This window comes from Bos indicus, chromosome X, assembly GCF_029378745.1.
Source record: "Bos indicus isolate NIAB-ARS_2022 breed Sahiwal x Tharparkar chromosome X, NIAB-ARS_B.indTharparkar_mat_pri_1.0, whole genome shotgun sequence".
Lineage (NCBI taxonomy): Eukaryota > Metazoa > Chordata > Mammalia > Artiodactyla > Bovidae > Bos > Bos indicus.
Window position 1 is genome coordinate 48,450,510 of NC_091789.1, and position 20,935 is coordinate 48,471,444.

The window sequence follows — 20,935 nt, forward strand, 5'->3', positions numbered from 1 at the left end:
TGATTCTGTCACCTCCCAACTTTGCCACCTTGAGTGACTTACTTACCTAAATATGCCTCAGTTTTGTTACCTGAAAAATAGGTTGGTATAGAGATCCAGGGTACATACATCCCTTAGAACAGGGCCTGACATATTATAAACTCTCAATACATGGCAGATATTATTACCATGCCTATATCCAAAAACATCTTTGTTATTATCTTTTTAGAAAGTCACTGATATTTACTCTGCTGGATAGTTTTGAATGGAGTTAAATGTATTCTTTTTCCAAGTTTGTTTTTGCTTAGTTCTCCTTTCACAAATGTTCCGTAACCTTAGTAAATGATTGATTCTGATAGACACACAGAGTATTTCAAAGGTCTCTTTGAAATATTAATTATTTAAAATATCAAATGTGAGATATTTTACCAGAGGCATCAGCAGTGGTTTTCTGGTAAGTGTTAACATTAAGGTTTATTGGGTATTTGCTTATTTATAGAATGTGTAATTTTTTTCTCCCAATATTCTAGCATGTAGGTAACGGGGGAAAAAAATGAAGACGCATAAACATTACTTTTTAACTAATACTTACTATCAAGCTGTCTTACTTCAGGCAAACTGCCCAAAAGGTGCCTCTGGCCATAAAAGATCCTTCACTGAAACTACCAGTAGAAATCCATTCAAATGTGTTAACTGGCAACTTTTTAAATTGCAAATGTATTAGGGAAATTGAACTCACCAATTTAGTTAGTGTGACAAACTTTAAGGTAGCACCTACCACATGGGTATTTGAGGAGAAATCCCTTTATCCTTTACTGCTCATCACTTTGGAATTGAATATCCATTTAGCTTGTGACCCTCTAAAATAATATTTATTCCATGACACAATGTACCTACAACCTTCAATTAAAATTGGTAAGGAAGAGCAGTATTCACTATGAAATTTATCTGAATCTGATGATCTCCTTCACTATAAGAAACTATTCATTACCTGTTGGGGCAAAGAGATGAAATAAGAGAATGAATGAACTCTCTAACCAACATTTTCCCTATAGTTTTAACTTTAATTGCTCTGAGATTAATTTTGCTTTTTGGTACATACCACTGTGCAAAGCCTCAACCTGGGAGGATGTTTTTCTGTTTTGTTTTACAAATCTTCAACTGCTGCATAATGTAATTACTACTCTGCCCCTAGCTCATCCTGTGGTTTCTAGTAATTTCTTCTAAGCTCCTGTGTCCTCTTTTCCCTCTTGAAAGTTTTCTTCTTTTGTACAGAACATCTGCCATCATTATTTCCCTCAGAACTTTATACATCTATTTATGCCCTCCTTTAATCTCTATGGAATAATATCTTGATTTTCTTAAACAGTTTTCATGGCCCTAAATAACTTCAGAGACTATTATCTTAGTTACCATCTGTTAGTTTTCCAAGTCAACATTATCTCCATTCTACACTCACTTCCAATTAAACTGTAAACTAACAAAAACCTCCCATCAGACAGAGGCTTTCTAGATGCTGTGGACCGCCATACAAGTTGTTCAGGTTTTTGTCATGTCTTACTTCTTATTTTGTTGAATTTTAAGAGCTATTTGTCAGCCCCAGGCCTTCATTTTTTTCAGATCCCAGAGAAGGAATTTTGTTTCCCTCTTTTTTGATAAGTGAGCAGTCTTCTAATTTTGTGTCATCTACAAATCCATACATCTTACAGCATGGTCTTAATCTGGCCTGTAATAGATGGTGTGGAAAAGATTGAATCTAACACTGATTTTTCTTGCTCTCCACTTATCACTGCCTTCTTATGCTGTCAGCCTCCATTTGCCACTACTTATGACCTTGCTCACAAAACCAGTTTTACTGTTCTATTCAGTCTTTTACCAATAATACCAAAATTGAGCATCCTGCTTTGCTCAGGGTTATATGCAGAATAATACTTGTCACTGCAAATTCAACTGTATTCTTTGTAGAATTTCTCACCTACTCTGACCTATTTTGCATAATACTGTGAGGCCAATCTTAAATGTCACCTTTATCATGTCATCACCTTCCTGAAGATCTACCAGTTGCTCTTTAGAAACCCTTTCATCACAGTCAGACTTCTTACTTTGATACCCGAGGCCCTTTAGAACATTGCTCATATGTTGCTCTCCTCATGGTTTATTATGTACTCCGTGTATTTTTGCTTTCAGGTACCTACATTGATTCAAAAGCACCTCAACACATTTTATCCTTTTAACATTATATGATATGAACAGGCAAAATTAATAAAGCTTGCCTCTGAGTGGTGGAGGCAAGAGGGAACTTTCTGGGAGTGATGGAAACATTCAGTATCTTAACTCTGGTGGTTACAGTGGGTATAAACACTTGTCAAAATTCATCAAACTGTATGCAAAATCTATGCATTACAACATATGTTTAAAATTCATCAAACTGTATGCAAAATCTACACATTACAGCATATGTAAGTTTATATACAGACACGCATACATTCAGAGAGAGGAAGCAAGTAACCATGTGTGTGTACATGAGGAGTTAATATATCTAGATTTTACAAAACTGCAATGAGGTACCATTTCACACTGGTCACAATGGCCATCATTAAAGTGCCTCCAAATAATAAATGCTGGAGAGGGAATGGAGAAAAGGGAACCCTCTTACACTGTTGGTGAGAATGTAAATTGGAGAACTGTATGGAGGTTTCTTAAAAAAAAAAAAAAAACATACAACTACCATATAACCCAGCAATCCCACTACTGGGCATATACCCTGAGAAAAGTATAACACAAAAAGACACATGTACCCCAATGTTCATAGCAGCAGTGTTTACATTAGCCAAGACATGGAAGCAATCTAAATGTCCATTGATGGATGAATGGGTAAAGAAGATGTGAGGGTGTGTGTGTGTGTGTGTGTGTGTGCATAATGAAATATTCAGTTCAGTTCAGTTCAGTTCAGTTCAGTTGCTCAGTCATGTCCGACTCTTTGCAACCTCATAAATCACAGCACGCCAGGCCTCCCTGTCCATCACCAACTCCCGGAGTTCACCCAGACATATGTCCATCGAGTCAGTGATGCCATCCAGCCATCTCATCCTCTGTCGTCCCCTTCTCCTCCTGCCCCCGATCCCTCCCAGCATCAGAGTCTTTTCCAATGAGTCAACTCTTCTCATGAGGTGGCCAAAGTACTGGAGTTTCAGCTTTAGCATCATTCCTTCCAAAGAAATCCCAGGGCTGATCTCCTTCAGAATGGACTGGTTGGATCTCCTTGCAGTCCAAGGGACTCTCTCAGTCATAAAAAAAGAATCAAATAATGCCACTTGCAGCAACATGGATAGACCTAGAGATTATCATACTAAGTGATGTAAGCCAGACAGAGAAAGATAAATTATATCACTTATATGTGGATTCTCCAAAAATGATACAAATGAACTTATCTACAAAACAGAAATAGACACACAGACATAGAAAGCAAACTTACGGTTAAATTTAAAAATTTTTAAAGATCTGGATTTTAGTCTCTTTAAACTAATCATTTTCAACCTTTCAAGTATAATTTTTTCAAAGGCTTAACCTAAGCCCTTTCTCGTCCATCACTCTTCCCCAATTCTTTGAGCCCACAGAGAACATAGTTGTATTTTTTTTAATTATTTAGTCTACCTAAGTGTTATTTCACAGTAGGGTCCTACCCTCATTAATAAGCCTTTTGCTTCTTTTGGGTCACGTTATTGACTCTCAGTTCATTTTTGTTGGTTGATGGAAACTTCTTCAACTTCAATCTGCTCAGCTTTTCCAGAAAGCCTTAACTATATAATTGAGAAAATTCAAGGAGGCAATAGTGGTGAATATAGAAGCCATTTTATTTCCAGACTGTTAGGATCTTAGGAAGTGATTTTTATAGTAGTGACTTCGCTTTAGTCATTTTTGAGGAATAATGAACTAGACTTGAGTCTTAGTTAATAGAACAGTCCAAGGCACTAGGTATTTTGGCTCCTAGAGAAATAAGGAATAGGTAGTCTAATTAATAATGTTTGATAAAAAGAAGGTGAGCACAAAAGTATTTTCAAAAATTGTAAAGGGTCAGAGATTTTGCTCTACTTGCATGCTAACAAGTCAGCTGCCAAAGTTTCAGGGGAGCTGGCAGAAGACACAAGATTCCGGGGTCAGAGACAAAGAAGTCTGTTGTTCGCAGCACAGAGAGCAGTGTGAGCTTCATGTTCAAATTGCTTTCCCTTGCCCTCCAGCTCCCACAGGGTGATGCCAGGGTGGGCCCAGGTGGGTACTAGGCACATAGTGGGTTGTGTCACATCTGAGGAACCCATACTTAAGAGAACCCAAATCTTGTATAGTGGGTTGAAAGCAAACTTGTCTGACATCTGCCCTAGAGGGAGATATAATCTGTTTTCCAAGTAAGCCTACCCTATGCTCTGGAGGAAGACATTGTATCTTCAAGGCTGTTGACAGTTAAAAACATCCTTGAAACAATAGTCCAGAATAATAGTCATCAATGCCTGTGCCCACAAAATGTCCACGAATGTGAGAAATTCATAGGGCCTTTCCTCTGAATAAGTTTGTGCTAGCCATTGGCAGACAGCCTTATATAAAAGTAGAGTAGAGTTCATTACTTGACCTGGTGCTGATTTTAATCTGTGGTATCTTCAGACTCTTCTGGGGAAATTGAGTCAACACACACAGGTAAGTAGTGATGCTGAAAATTGAAATCAGTGGGCATTCAGCATCTACAGAATGGCCAATATTGTTAGAAACATGATATGGAAGATACAACCCATGCCTTTTATTTTACCCAGAGATAAGTAGCTCACACAGAGCCCACTGTATTACATGCAGCTCTCCTGGCTCCTTAACAATGTCTGTGATCTAATTTCAGGATGAAAGATTAGAAATTCACCTCTGAATTGTTATTTCTCAGACATGCCCATGTATTACCATTTTAGTGGTTGAAAGACATTACCAAATTTCTCCTTGATATTGTTTCACTCAGTAAAATAGGTATTGTAATTTGTAAGAAAACACATTTTTCCATGTAATTCAATAAGGCTATTTTTCTTTTCAATGATAAATAAAACAGTTAAAAGATTTTTTCCCCTGAGTTTGATCTCATAAACCAAAAAATTAAAAAGTCAAACAGCTACTCACTGCTAATCACATCTAAGTAAGAATGAGTAGTTCTGTGAACTTGGAAAATCTAAGTGAACTGTAAACCTCACACAATTTGATCATGGACCAAATTTTGCTGAAATGTATTTAAAATGAAGGGTAACTTTCAAATGATCATGTTGACTTTCATTTTGTTTGAGGAAGACAAGTCTATAATATATTTATAAAACCTTTACTCCTTAGGCTTGAACATTTCATGAAGATCTCTCAGTTCCTTTGAAAGTTATCATGAAGCAAACAAAAAGTAATGGTGGACTAGTGGTTTGAAACAAACATTTCTTTCCTTAAAGGCAGTACTGAGGTTTACCAAGACCTGGCTTCTTTTTCTTCTTTTTTTTCCCTAACAGAATTATCTAGCATATGCCTTCTCAGCAGGAGCTATATCACCCTCAAGGGAATCAGTATTGGTTATTGGAGAGGTGGGAGGAGAAAAATCTTAGATATTACAATGGTCTGTGACTTTCCAAAGGGCCACAGTACATAAACAGATATATATAGTTATATCTGTGATACTAAATTTTAATATGGGGAAATTAGGAAAAGATATCTAACAAGGCTCCTTTAGGGGAGGAGGGAACAAAAATGGGGAAAAAAGTTGAGAAATGGTGATCTTACATAACATTCTGTTAAATGTTGTCAGGTGGCAACCACTAAATTAAGCACAGGGATTTATTTGTAATTCCTCTATACTTTATGTCATATTTGTTCTTTCCATCTTTTTAGTCCATAAACAATATAAAGCATTAAAGAATTTTAATGACATGCTATCCATAATATCATTATGTTACAGACTTTTTTCATGTTTGCCCTTCATTTATGTTTAAATAATAAATACATACTGTTTGGTATTCTGTTCTCTTGACTCATACACATGTATTCATCCTTTTACATGACTGTTTTTATAAGGATGCACGAAATTTAGTTGTACTTTGGTTCTCTTCTGGTTGTACTTCTGTATCTAAAACCTCCTTCCATGTCTTCTTTTCCCCTGACTGCCTTTTAAAAATTGAGATCCTCAGAAAATATATTCTATTCCCCTTCTTCTCATACATTATCTCAGGATCCTCTCACCCATCTTCCAATGACACTCTCATTTTTAGCTCCAGTCTAGACTTCACTCCTGGGCTCCAGATTCATATTTCCAATTTCTTACTAGATTTCTCTGCTTAGATATTCCTCAAAAAGCAATTTTTTTCAAACCTGTTTATCCTTTGTCTTCTAGACTCTTTTTCTCCCCCTTGATATCGCCCTTCCAGCCAGGTCCTATTGACTGTATTAATACCTTTAAAATATCCCTCCTTTCTAGTTACTCTGTTAACCCTTGAATTCAGTCCTTTATCTCTTGCTGAGAGAATTACCATTACACTCCTAAACATCTCCCTACCTCCTGTCATGCTGTCCCCAGAGTCATCCTCCACAGTGCTGTCTGACAAGTCTTTCTAAAGACTTTCTAAATCATATCAAGTCACTTCCTATATTACTTATGGCTGTACTGCCCAATACAGTAACCACGAGCCACATATAGCTATTGAGCACTTGAAATGTAACTAATCTGAAATGAAAGATGCTGAAATTAAATTGCATTAGATTTATGAGACTTGGTCTGATAAAAGGAATGTAAAATACATATAATTTTTGTATATATTTAGATAAATATTAGTATATTAAGATTCATTTCATCGGTTTCTTTTTATCTTTTTTAATATGGCTAACAGAAAACTTAAAATTATTTATGTGGCTCACATTTGTGGTTTTGTATTATATATCTGTTAGTGCTGGCTTATAGGATAATGCTCAAACCCATATCATAGCATTAAAAAACAAAACTCAACTGAATAAATTTTAAAGTCCTAATTGGTTTTATTAAATGAATCATAAATTGGGTGACATCTCATCTGGTAAATAGAAGAGAGCTCTAAAGAGCTGTACAAAAGGGAAGACTTTTATAGGCAGAAGGAAACAAGACAAGGAAGTTATTCTAGCAAAGAGTAGATTGTTCAGACAAGGTCACCTTCCTTTGTTGCACAGTGGGAGGTCTATCCGGTAGATTTCCTTTCTAGTGTTGACCAGGAAATTTCAGACTGAGTGATTAAGATTATATTCCTAGGAGAGGCTGAAACTGCAATTAGATTAAGTCTCCATTTGGTGATGTGAGCCTTTTTACAGGTGACTCCATTTTGGGCCTGTTGGCTCTTTTTTAACAACAGCATTATGATGTTTCATCATGTGGCTATCACATGTCTAGTCCATTTCATCTTCTTCTAGCTATCATGCAACAATTGATCTGGGTTCATACCAGGGCCCCTCCACATGCCAGCTGTGTGATCTGGAGCAAGATGCTTAAACTCTCTAAGTTTTAGTATACCTAGCTGAAAAACATAGATATTATTTGCTTCAGTATTTTGTTGGGAGGATCATATCACCAAGCTGGCTGTCCAGTGGTTAAGTGCTGTCACTGCTGTAGGTCCGGGTTTGATCCCTGGTCAAGGAACTAAGATCCCACAAGCTGTGTGGTGCAGCCAAAAAAAGATACAATCAATGTCAAGTGCCTACCACATAAAATTTAATTCTCACTGATACATTCAAGTCATGCCAGACTGCATTTCCTCTTTTCTTTCTATTGTAAAGAGCAAGTGATGGTTCAGATGTGTATGCAGCCTTAATATTCCTAAAAGTGAACATCCTCTTTCCCTGTTTAGTTGCTGGAGTTCCACTCTCCCTTTATTTTCCCTGTTTTCATCAAATATTATACCTGAAAACCTCTGAGTTTCCTTCTATTTTTTCACTCAATGTCTTGTCCTAGAGATTGATTTTAAAAATAAAACAATGATTGTAACATTGAGGAAATCTCAAGTCAAATGAAGAACATAATAAAGATTGTAGCTTGTTCTTGCCCCATAAGAGAATACTTTTTTTCCTATGATCTGACACCCCACAGTCAATCCTTTAAGCAAAGTAGGATTTAAATTTAATTTAAGAATAACATAAGAAACAATTTCTTCTGCCTCACTCCCACGCTTTTCTTCTCTTAACCCTCCTGCTTGCAAATGTCTTCTACCCTGCTGCTGCTAAGTCGCTTCAGTCATGTCCAACTCTGTGCGACCCCATAGACGGCAGCCCACCAGGCTCCCCCATCCCTGGGATTCTCCAGGCAAGAACACTGGAGTGGGTTGCCATTTCCTTCTCCAATGCATGAAAGTGAAAAGTGAAAGTGAAGTCGCTCAGTCATGTCCAACTCTTTGCGACCCCATGGATTGCAGCCTACCAGGTTCCTCCGTCCATGGGATTTTCCAGGCAAGAGTACTGGAGTGGGGTGCCATTGCCTTCTCCGGTCTTCTACCCTAGACCCATACATTAGCTACCACTCAAATTAACTACCTAATGAGGGTCTTTTTCATCAGTGAGGTCTGTTGGGAAAAGCCTCCTCAGCTCACTGTGGATTATCCACAGTGTCTTAGAGAGTTTCTGGCAATGGACACTTGCTCTAACAAATCTTAAAAGTGTTTCTGATGGCCAGAATTGTCAAAGATAAGAGTAAGATGAAATGTTTTATAGACATATCCTTTGGGAACTTCCATGAACATCTTTTGAGTATCCCACTCATAGGAAAAGCTTAGAAGCACAACAGCATTCTAAAAGGGGGTGATGAGACTCTGGCTAATGTCTCTCGAGTGTAAAATGTGGCCTTTCAGATGATGTAGTCACCTTTGCCTTCTACAATGTCAGCATTTCAAAATGGGTAAAGGATATGGATTAGGTAGGAGCTGAATGCAAATGTGTTTTGCAAATAGTGTCTTTTAAGATAATTGCAGATGACGGTTGAATACTGAATGTATTAATACAATCAGTATTTAACCTTGTGTAACTCTGCTTCATCAAATCACACCCTGCACATTGATTGCATTAAGCCAGGTCAGTGGTTTCTTACTTAGGAATATCTTATAAGAATCTTAACATGAAGGCAACAGTAGTTGATCAGCTGCTGTTTATTTACATACTGAACATGCCATCAATAATACAAAAGCCAAGGTCTTTAAGTTGAAAGAACAGTGGGATTGGCATGAATTTTGCTTAATGGTGCGTAATAAGCAAAGTAGTCTGTGGTGCCAGAAACTGACAGGATGCATTATGTTGAAACAGATATATGTCTTTAATTTAAGGGTATTATGTAAATCTGACAGGAGTTTTTCCCTTTATTTTCCTGTAGTTTAACTTTAATTGCTTGAAGATTAATTCTGAGTTTTCCCTTCCTCCAGAGGGTGATGAGACAGGCGTGATGGATAATCTTCTGGAAGCCCTGCAATCAGGGGCGGCATTCCGAGACCGCAGAAAGCGGATTCCAAGGAATCCAGGTAGGAGCCATTCTAGCTCTCATGGTATTATAGAATGTAAATGCTCAGAACCAAATACAACAACAACAACAAAAATACCTTTCTCATGAAAAAAAATGTATTTGAAACAGTTGATCTCAGTTCATGAGTGAAGTCTCAGCAGGCTTCTATATCTACCTGATCACAAGTTTTAACTTTGTAAAAGCGTCTTCAAATAACAGTAGGCTTTGCAAAAAAGTTTAGAAACAAGTATTCCAACTGTGTTTAATACTAAATATTTTTATTTGTTATTTTATGAGCATGTGATTTGTCTAGAAGATGGTTTAAAATCGTAACTGTAATTAAAGTCATCCCAAATAATTGGCTTGAAGGATGTAACAGGTAAGGAAACTGAGATAATGCTTCTTTTCAGAGGTCATTTTGGCTTTGTGATCCATTCTCCATGTTACTAAAGAGAGGAGAGGCACTGATGATCCAAGATGCCCTGAAGTCTCAAGTGTTGGAACCCCTTTTTGTGTGTGTTAGATTAATAACAAAGCCACACTATGAAATTGATGTTGGTGGAAGAAAAAACATAAACAAAACAGGCTCCCTCCCTCAAGAGGAACCAGAATGTTGTCCATCTTTCCACTTCATACCCTATGTCTGAAATAAATAAGAACTTCTTACAGAATAATCCAAGTAGGCTGAGCTATCTACTTCTTTTAAGGACATTTTTATATTTTTAATTCCTATCTTTCTTGAAGTAGAGGGAGAAATTATATGTGTTGTTTGTAAAAGTTCTCTTCATGGACTGTAGAGTGATATGGAGGTGTCAATGAAAAAAGGAAAATTAATAGTAAACATGGAAACTCTACTTAATTTAGATTAGTAAGATTTGCCTTGCATAGCCTACAATTCAAAAATATTCTATGTTTGGAATAGAAACAATCATATTTCATTAAAATGGAAATTCAGTTCAATTCAGTCACTCAGTCGTGTCTGACTCCCTGTGACCCCATGGACTGTAGCATGCCAGGCTTCCCTGTCCATCACCAACTCCCAAAGCTTGCTCAGACTCATATCCATTGAGAAGGCAATGGCAGACCACTTCAGTATTCTTGCCTTGAGAACCCCATGAACAGTATGAAAAGGCAAAATGGAAATTGGTACCTCTCAAAACTATTGTACTCCCAACAAAATAATGAAAGAAATGAAGTCCAGTGAAGAATGAATGACCAAGCTTTGTCCCCGGCACAGGAATATGAGTGCAAAAGGCTGACAAGTAACAGAAAGTATAGCTGACCTCTCCACCATCCCCCATCTCCATGACAATGAGAGGATGCCTGGATGACAAATACATATCTCACAGGCTCCGAGAGCCACCCGCAGAGAGGCCCCTCAGAGATGTTAACCATTTCCTAGCAGGAACCACCACTGGGCTGAAGAAACCATTAACCACGTGGAATATCCTCTAATATACTGTGGGATGCAGAAATACAAAACCATCCAACAGCAAGCACCAAAAGAGACCCTAAGGGTCAAAACTATTCATCAACAAGCACCAAAGAAACAGTCTTAGAAAGCAGTGTAAGAGCTCTGTGGTCACCTTTCAAATGCATACAAGCAAATTCATTATCCTACGGAACTACATTGCTGTTCGGTTCATGACACCTGAGTTAGGAAACATTGATGCTTCCCGGTCCCTGCCATCATTCTCCCTCCACTTAAAAAATAAAATAAAATTTATTTGGCTGTGCCAGGCCTTAGGTGCAGCATGGGGAAAAAAAAAAAAAAAAGAATGATCCAGAAAAGCTTTTGGCAATGGTGAAATTCATGGCAGAAGACAAAATAAGTTTTATTTCATCTTTTTCACATTTGAGTGAATCCTGATGGGTAGATTAGCCTGAAAGTTAGATTTTGTTGAGAGAAGAAGAATGTTTTGATTGGAGTGTAAGACTGCTTTATGTAGATGAAGACATTGCAGATGGCCTACAAAAAGAGTAGAAGACTGAAGGAAAGAAAGTTAACATCTCTATTTATATATGTCCATATTTTTTAAGGTAATGCTGCATGGTAGAATGTCAGGAGCACTACTTATCTGTCCTCAATCTTGACCTGTAAAATGCAAATATTCTCCCATGCTACCAGAGGCCCCTTCCACCTTTTAAGGAAAATAAAAACCAGTCCTGCTCTTTCTTGAACAATCAGAGCATTTATAGTCAGTGGAAAGCAAACTGAAATAATTTTTCTATCAGTGCAGTTTTCTGTTAAGCAGCTTATAAGTAAAAGCACCTTATTCTGTGCCATAAAAAAACTGCCGTCATCTTTCTAGGCTGTTTATTTTTAAAATACATTTGCTAAGGCTCCTGTCTGATTAGTCTCACACTTCATACTGACTGTACAAAGATGGTACCGAGAGAGATCATTCCATGGGGTTTCTGTGAGTTTAGTACTAAGGGAATGTAGTGTTGTCAACTGCAAAACACTAAGAATATATTCACAAACTGTATACTTTTTTAGTACTGATTCTGAGTAATCTAAATTAAGACCTCTCTTATTTTGTAGTTGGAGGGCCTCCACAAGCACATAGGGTCAAAAATATCAGCCCCGTTAGCTCTGGCAGTCATTCCAAGGAGCAGCAGCCAATGCACATGTCCAGTGGTGAGAAGAAACCAGAAGGCAGACAGTGGCAATGATTGGTAAAGCATCTTGGATATCAGTAGAAGTGCTTGAAGGGAGAGGGAGGGGAAGGCAGACACAGAGTTTGCAAGTCTGCCAAAAACTCCCTTGTCTGCTTCCCTCTTTCTTAAAGCAACAGAACTGGGGGGTTTTCCACATTCCCTCCCTGTTTCTGCCTCTCTTAGCTAAGATCCTCTTTTCCTGCTGGCCTCCTTTTGTTTTCACTTTCCTAGGCACCTTATTTTGTTCCTTCCCAAGATCCCATTGACTTTATAGTGTTACACTTTCCCTGTTCAACCCCAGTATCCTTGTTCCTGTACAAAGACCTTTACTTCACCATGGTGAGATAAAAGCAGAAAAAATAAATTATAAAGAAGACTATTTTCTCCAAGTCAAGTCAAATCAGAGGAAATAGCCAAAAAAATCTGAAATCAAAGTCAACTGCAGACAGCAAAGAAGTACTGCTCTGCTTGCCAAAAACTCTTTATCATTGCTTACAGATGGACACTTCAACGTGTACAATACATAGCCCTACAATTGTGCGTCTAATTGCAGTGTTTTCCGTTCCATATTTAAAGAAAATGAAGTGAGAGTCTGTATTTTTCATTAGAAAATCAAAATGTTAATAAATGGTATGAAGAGTTGCCTAAATTGCAAATCTTCTGCAGAGAGGCGATGTTCCCCTCCCTAAGAAGAAGTCCCATTAGTTTACTCAGAAAGAGCTCCCAAATATTGCCTCCAGCCCATTCAGCTGAATGTACTGTTTCAGTTTAGGGCACCAAAAGCCATTTTAAGGGAGAGGATCACATTTGTAGTTATTTTGAAAATATTACTAACTGGTATAGCATGGGCCCCAGCCAATCAGAACATGCAAGGGTAAGGAATAGCCTGATGGCTTTACCAATGCCCACTGGCTGAATATTAATCCAGATTATGGCTGGGCTGGTGTCAAACTCAGAAATTAGGAAATGAACCCCTAAACATCCATTCATTTACTCAACTTCCTCTGTTTTGTGAAAGGTACTATGCTAGACATGATGAGAGATACAAAAATAATTAAGATTTCCTTAGTTGTAAGACCCTTGTGTCTTATAGAAATGATAAAAATAGGAAGACTACAGGATAAGGCAGACAATAGGGGCATTATACAAGAGATATTAATAGCATCCTATGTGAGTTCTGAGAAGGGAAATATCATGCCATATCAATATGTCATAAAAAGTCATGGAGAAAAAGACTTTGAAGGATGAGTATGGATTTCAGCAGGAGTTGGAGGTGGGGATAGTGGGCATTTGAGTTAGATGAAATATCATTAAGAGTTTAGAAACTGCAAAGCATTTTGGGAGAGTGGCAAATAGCACAACTACTAGAAAATAGGTTATATAAAGTGTAGGTTGTTACCCTATCAGAGAATGCTTGAATAAGAGACAAAGGTGTATCATTCTTTAACAATGGGAATGTACTGAGCTTTTTAGCAGTGGAAGAATATGACCAAAGCTATATATTGAAATATTTAATCTATAGGAATGTGGGCGATGACTTAGGATTCTACTGTCATATCTTTAGACAAAAGGAGATAATTTAGGGAAAGAGAAGTAACCAAGAGTCAAGGATAACCCTAGGATTGACTTTGAATAGCTGGGAGGACACTTGGGTTATGAGAGAAAACTATTGAGATCAGGAAAAGGAATGGTGATAAAAGACAAATTCGGTTTGGGGCGAGTGAAACTGCAAGTGGTAGCAGAGCATCGAGATCAAGATGTCCAGAAGTTTCTTGGAAATATGATTGGAGATTTCATCACAAGATGATTGAGTTAGTGAGATTTCTGATTATATTGAATACTTTGGAAATGGAAGAGATTATTAGAGGGATTATTAAGAAAAATAAATCCAAACCCAGAACTTTGAAAATGCCTCTCCTTAGGGTTTAAAAGTAGAAGACTAGCAGAGAAGTCTGATCAGGAACACTTGGGTAGGTAGGAGGCCAATCAAAACATTATTGTTCTAAAAGCAAAGGAAGGCAAAAAAGGTGTGCATTTTCAACAATGGCATATGCTACAGTGAAATCAAATAAGATCAAGACCAATGATTTGCCATTTGGGAGCTTTCTAGTGACATTTTAAGAGCATCTTTTCAATAATGGAATGGAACTGGAAGCCAGAATGGAGGAACTTAGTAGATGGTGAGGCTCTAGGGGTAGATAGTATTCATTCAGAATTAAACAATTTTATTGACTGTCCCCTGGGCATCACATGCTGGGTTAGGTGCTGAGGATTTAACACCAAATAGGATATTTGCCTCAATGAGCCCACAGACCATTTGAAAAACATGAATGTAATCCACGTGATACCAGTGCAATGCAAGCAACTAACACAGCATTGTAAATCAACTGTACTTCAGGTAAAAACATTTCAATTTAAAAAAAAGTGTAATCTTATATGTGCCATAATGAGATAGGAATCATGTGTTTATGTAGCACGGGACATAGAATAATTCCCCACATCCCCTACCCTCTAGCCTTTGTATTCCCTAAAATATGTGTTAGTCACTTCAGTCATGTCCTACTCTTTGTGACCACATGGACTGTAGCCTGCCAGACTCCTCTGTCTTTGGAATTCTCCAGACAAGGATACTGGAGTGGGTAGACATTCCCTTCTCCAGGGGATCTTTCTGACCCGGAGATGGAACCTAGGTCTCATGCATTGCTGGTGGGTTTCTTTACTATCTAAAATATAGACTACACTTTCTATAAATTTGGTGAGTGAAAGGAACATTTCGATTTCTATCATCTCTGAATTTGGCCAAATCTTTCTGGACTCTCTTTGTTACAGCCTTTGTTAGCATTTAAGGTAATAAATCCCATATGTTTACAACCTACTTTGTAAAGAATTGTCCATCAGTATTCTTAACTTTGTCATTATAAGGTCAAAGATATGCTTTGGAGGAAAAAGAAATTCATAAAGAAAACCTTGCAGGAGTAAAAACCACACTTAAAATATATACACAATGCCAAATCTCTTTTTTTTTTCTTCTGAATATCTATAGATACTTCGAACATGCTTATCTTTTAATCAGCTCCACCTCTTCCTTCTCTGCCCACTGTAAGTATAAACAGGCTTCTCAGCAATAAATCGATATCTAACTGAGCTATTTTGGCTATGACTAGATTTTGATATATAGTTCTAGACATTAAAAACACACATACACAAGAAGAGCATTACAAAGACATGAAACCAGGAAACAGAATAAATGTAATTTAGTTTTAGAAACACACAAGGCAACTAAGAAAATTAAATTTGGAAAAACAGAAGAAACACAGGAGACACATGATCTAGTTTTATGGATCAGCAAATGGAAGTGAAAAAGTGAAAGTGTTAGTCACTCAGTCATGTCCAACTCTTTGTGACCCCATGGACTGGAGCCTGCCAGGCTCCTCTGTCCATGGAATTCTCCAGGTAAGTCTAAATGAGAAGATATAATTTACCATTTGAGAACAGAGAGGAGACAGGAAACAACAATAGCCAACTGGAAAAATCAAACTCTAAGTCTTAATATTAGGAAAAATATTTTTGTAACAAAACCAAACCCACATTTTCTTAGGCCTTTCTACCTCACAGTAGCTACTGTTCCTTTGCTTTCATCTGAAATACCCTGCTTTCCTTGCCTGCTGTCTGCTACAGCAGCTGGCATCCTCCTGCTTTCAGCCAGAGCTTGAGAGCTGTCAGTGGCAAAGTGGGAAGAAACGCCTCTCTCTTCTTTTAGTGTGACACTCCACCCATGTACAGTCTAACACTCCACCAGTGTACCAAGATAATATACTACTTATGCCTCAAGGTCTTACAGACATTTTTAGAAAAACAGCTTTCAGGTATAAGTTACAGTCCTCTTGATCTCCATGGGATTTGGCCCCATGCACCAAGGCCCAAAGACAAACCCATGTAGCATTCAGTATCCTCCTCCCTTTTTTGATGATCAGGTCTGTTGCGGTTTTCTGTTTGGTTTTGTTTCATCATTTTTACTAGGTCAAGCAGGTCATTCATTCTAAGCTGTTTACTTCTTTCTCCCTCAGGATGAGTTCTTTCCCGTGAGCTTTTTCAGTCTCTAAGTGTCAGAATCTTAGACTAGCTGACTCAACCCCATTTTGTCTGTAGTAAAGTTATTATATTGTAATATGCAATTCAAATCTAGTAAAAAATATTGACATAATGCAAACAAATGAAAATGGTATTCATCCAACTATTTATTGATTAAAGAGTAGGAGTCAGGCAACAGTGCTTGAACCCTGGAGGGCAAAGATGGAAAAAGCATAGGTCTTGCTCTCAAGAACTCAGCATCTCATGGGGAAAACAGAGTATACATAATATAAATGCTATGGTATGAGTATGTAGAAAGTGCTAAAAGAGGAATAAAATGCCTGGAGAACTGAAGAAAGTTTTCATGATAAAAGTGTCATTTGAACTGTGTTTTGAAGGATGAATAGTAGTTTATGTGGAAAACATGAGGAATGATGGCAAATGCATGCAATGGAAAATGGAAAGGAGTGGCGATGATGAAAAGTTTGTTTCAACCAAGAGCCAACAGAAGTTTTTAAGTAGAGGATTACCTAATTATTTGTGCATACACACACACGCATACACGCACACACACACACACACGAAAGCAGGAGGGGCTGAGGCTGGAATTAACCAATTTGAGGGACATCTGCATGTATATAGTTGTAGAAACCTTGGGATCCCCCAGAAAGAGTGTATCCAGTGGGAGGTAAAGGCCAAGAATAGTGTCTTTGCAAATTGCAGTATTTGGGAGGCAAACAGAGGAATCAGCAAAGGACACCGAGGGGACAAAATAATTAGAAAGCGAAGAAAAGAAGCAGCAAAAAGTGATGCCGGGAAGACAGAGGGTAGAGAGAATTTCAGAATGGAGATAGTAAGGTCACATCCTGCAGAAAGTTAAGTAGAATGATGACTGAAACGAGACCAGTGAGTTTGTCTGCTAGCAGGTAACAGCTGTCCTTTTCCCAAGCAGTTCTAATAGAGCAGTGAGGGCCAAGAGGGAAGATTTCAGGGATTAAAGAATGAAGAATATCTTTTGATCCTTAAATGCTGGGATTTGAAGGGGGAAAAAAAGGGAGTTAGAGAAAGAAAAGATAAATTGTGTCTCTTCTAGAGATCCTCACAGTAAACTAGATACTTTCAAGGGTCTTGAATGGTGTTGCCAATTATATTAGTAAATTATTATACCTAATGTTTCCCTCTTAATTCAGTTGTATTTATTGAACATATACTATGTGATGTACTTAAAGTACTTTAGCATGCTTGGTGCTTTACAGTTAACAAAGCACTTTCTCATCTGTTGTGTGTATGTGACTCATAGCTATCTAGTACAGAGTTCTATTTGGGTAAGTTAAAATGAATGACATTGTGGCTCATGCAGAGAAGTGCAGGTGGGAGTGGAGGTGGGGAAGGAGACAAAAAGGATCGAATAATCCTCAGGCCAGTCACTCAGTGTTCTCAGTAGTGTTAGCTCAGTTACCTCTTGACAATAAATAGAGGGTAAATACTAGGGTCTTGGTGTATTGATCAACATTTCAGTGACAGTTAGAAAGATGAGAGCAGGTAAGATAATCTAGGGTAAATGAGTAGAGCAGCCTACAAAGGGTGAACCCTGGAGAAAACAAACATGTGTGGCACTAGTTCTCAGCCCTGGCTAACACTGGAATCACTTTGAGGTACTTTTTAAAAAATACTCATGTCTGGTTCCTCTCTGAAATAATCAAATCCAAATCTATGGAGTAAGAGCCTAAGAAATAGTATATTTTAAAAGTGATATATTGCTATATATAAAATAGATAAATAACAAAGACCTACTGTATGGCACAGGGAACTGTATTCAAGATCTTGTAGTAACCCATAGTAGAAAAGAATCTGAAAAAGAATAGATATATGCATATATGTATACCTGAATCACTTTGCTGTACACCTGAAACTAACACATTAGAAATCAACTCTACTTCAATTAAAAAGAAGTTATTCAGGTGATTTGAATGTGCCATGAAAGTTGAGAACCACCAATTCATGGGACTAGCTCAGAAACCAAAGCACATAAAAGAGGGCATTAGGGGTTGGTTATGGAGGAGTGGGGAGAAAAAGGGTAGTGTGGTACCGCCAAAGCTAAAGGCATAGAGCTTTTCAAAGACTAAGTGCTAAATAGCATCAGATGTAGCCAGGAGGGCCAATAAAATAAGGATTGGAAAGGATCCAGTAGATTTAACTATTAATATTAGGACTTCATTGATGACTTTGGCAAAAACAGTTTTAGGAGAGTGTGTTTGGATAGGGGTGAGAGTGAGTCAGATGTCCTGAGTTCTAAAATGCTATTAATTTTTAAGGCCACTTAGTGTCTTTTTTTTCAATCACTTCATGTGACTCTTATGATGAAATGTGTACCTGTATTAGTTACTCAATTTTTGTTTGTTTTTTTCTTTTTATTTATGGAAATTGAATTTTACTTTTGGGGCAGACATATACATGTGTTGATTAAGAAGATCTAGGTTTGCATTAGGGAGGGCAGAAACAAGATTGCTGTGTAGTCTATCCTTGATTATTCTTTGACAACTGGAGAACAAATTGAACACAGACCATTTATGCCCTATTTATATGCAAAATTGTCCTAAGCAACCACTGATGATGTTCTCTATAGAAATTTCAATCATTTTTGCTTGTCTGTTCTCCTACACAATATAATCAGCTCTGCTGCAGATTTCTTCATTGGTGATTTCTGCAAGCTAGTAGGAGATAAGGTCAATTTCAGTTGATTTTTATGAGAATATGAATTTATCAGGCTTCCTTTAGATATTAGAATATGGGATAAGTTAAGACAAGCAATTATTATGCAGCAGTAAATTCCTCTTGGTAGTTTTAATTCCATGTCAAAAATTCCTGGACCTGCTAATGTTGGTAGCTCAGCTCCCACAACCACCTGCTTATTTACAGACCTTCAGTTCAGGAATACATGTTTGGGACCCTATATGTCAGGTGCATGGTATCATTCTAATATGAGCAGGCACTCTGTGCATCTGTAGCTATATTCAATGACAAGGTATTTTTCAGACTGTTATAAGTATCTTAAATTTTCTAAAAACCTAATTGCTTTCAAAATTAAAGGGAAATGATTGTCCTAAATGGTGGTAGTGACGATAGGCTTATTTCTGTCATAGGGACTTGGTAGCATATTACTGAAATTTTTCCTCAAGATGGTAAGAAATTATAAACACTGCTTCCTGTCCAGCTGAATTCCATCTGCTGCCCCCATGGCCAAAGGCAGCTACATTCACCTGGAAATAAGTGTACTCCCTACCCATCTCCCAGTTTTACTGAAACCTTTGGACACATCTCTCCTGTGTATTACTCCTAATGAGCCTTACTCCTTTCTTTGTGTCCATTAAAATGAGAGGAGTGCAAGGAGAAGGAAGGAAGAGAGCAGTGGTTATCTAAGGCTCTATGATACCCCTTTGAGATTCAAGTTCTTTCATTATTCATTGGTATTTTTTGGATTTGTGAAAGTATGAGCCTGATACCTTGAACTTAATATTGTGCTTCACCTATTCCAGGAAGCCTTTTAAGGTTATGCTCAATGTCAACTTTCTTAAAGATATTGAGGATACAAAGTGTTAAAATACAACAAAGGTTATAACTATATTTCACTATTAAAGGTTTGTGATTTATTTTTAGTATTACCTAGCATATAACTCAGTATAGTATATGCTCTTGATAACTGCTTATTGAATACTTTACAAGTATCTGAAAAGAAATTGAATCTACATGAAATCCTTTTCAATATATTGTACCTAAAGGTATCTCTCAAGTTTGAAATTTGGAGGATGAAAGAAATAGAAGTTCCATTATACATCACTATAAATGGAATTCCATTAAATCTGAGTTTATTTTATGGGCAAACTCGAATATCCTATGTATGTTACCTTCACATGACCTTTTCTACTCAGTAATGCTTAGGCTTGACAAGTAAAGAAAAATGCTTAGTTTTTATAAAACACAAAATATAAATGTATGCCATTACTCTTATTCTTCCGTCCATTGTGCTTGTATTTGACTGCTGCCTCTTTCTCATTCTCTACTCAAATCATGGTTTGTTCTATTACAACTACTTAGAGGGCAAAATTCCTAAATACTAATAGAGAAATTACAGGGAAAGCAGATTGACAAGAGTCCTTTCAGTTTTACATATCTTCTCATCAGTCTTTGCAAATATATTCTATAAGACAGGGGAAGTGGTGAGTTAATGAATCTCTTTAGAATAATGTTAAATAATAATTGTTTTTCCAGTTTTCTCACAGATTTACGCAGGAGGACAGATCTTTCTGAAATTTAAGGAGTTTTTATCTAGCATGTAGGAGTATTCTAAGGATTTGAACTGTTTGTTTCAGAGACTTTCTAGAATCCAGGATCATATTTTCCTTTCCACTTGAGAAGGTTTTAGCTTGAGATTTCTGGGTTTACTGGTCTGTTATATTGTCTTGCATAGATGTACTATACAGCAAGCAAACAGTATTCTCTGGACAATGAACAGGGATTATTTTTTTCATACGTATTCACTACTCTTCATTGGTTTCAGCAAGTCAATGTATATCCTGGATCAAAGAAATGAAAAAAACACAAAAAAAAGGATATGATTTTTATATTGTTGTTTGGAAAGTTAATACTATTATGCATGAATTTCATCTTTCTTGCACAATTAGAATTCCTCTTAGATTTGTAGCAGCCTTATAGCTATTA

General features: G+C 37.3%; 1 protein-coding gene across 3 annotated transcripts in view; it reads left to right on the plus strand.

Moving 5' to 3' along the window:
* DIAPH2 (diaphanous related formin 2) overlaps positions 1-20,935 on the plus strand; it is a 984,078-nt gene that overhangs the window by 802,007 nt on the left and 161,136 nt on the right. For all 3 annotated transcript variants that reach the window (XM_070783973.1, XM_070783972.1, XM_070783974.1), the window contains one exon: positions 9,408-9,503. In XM_070783973.1, the coding sequence (XP_070640074.1) occupies positions 9,408-9,503 (96 nt within the window). The remainder of the gene's footprint in view (positions 1-9,407; positions 9,504-20,935) is intronic.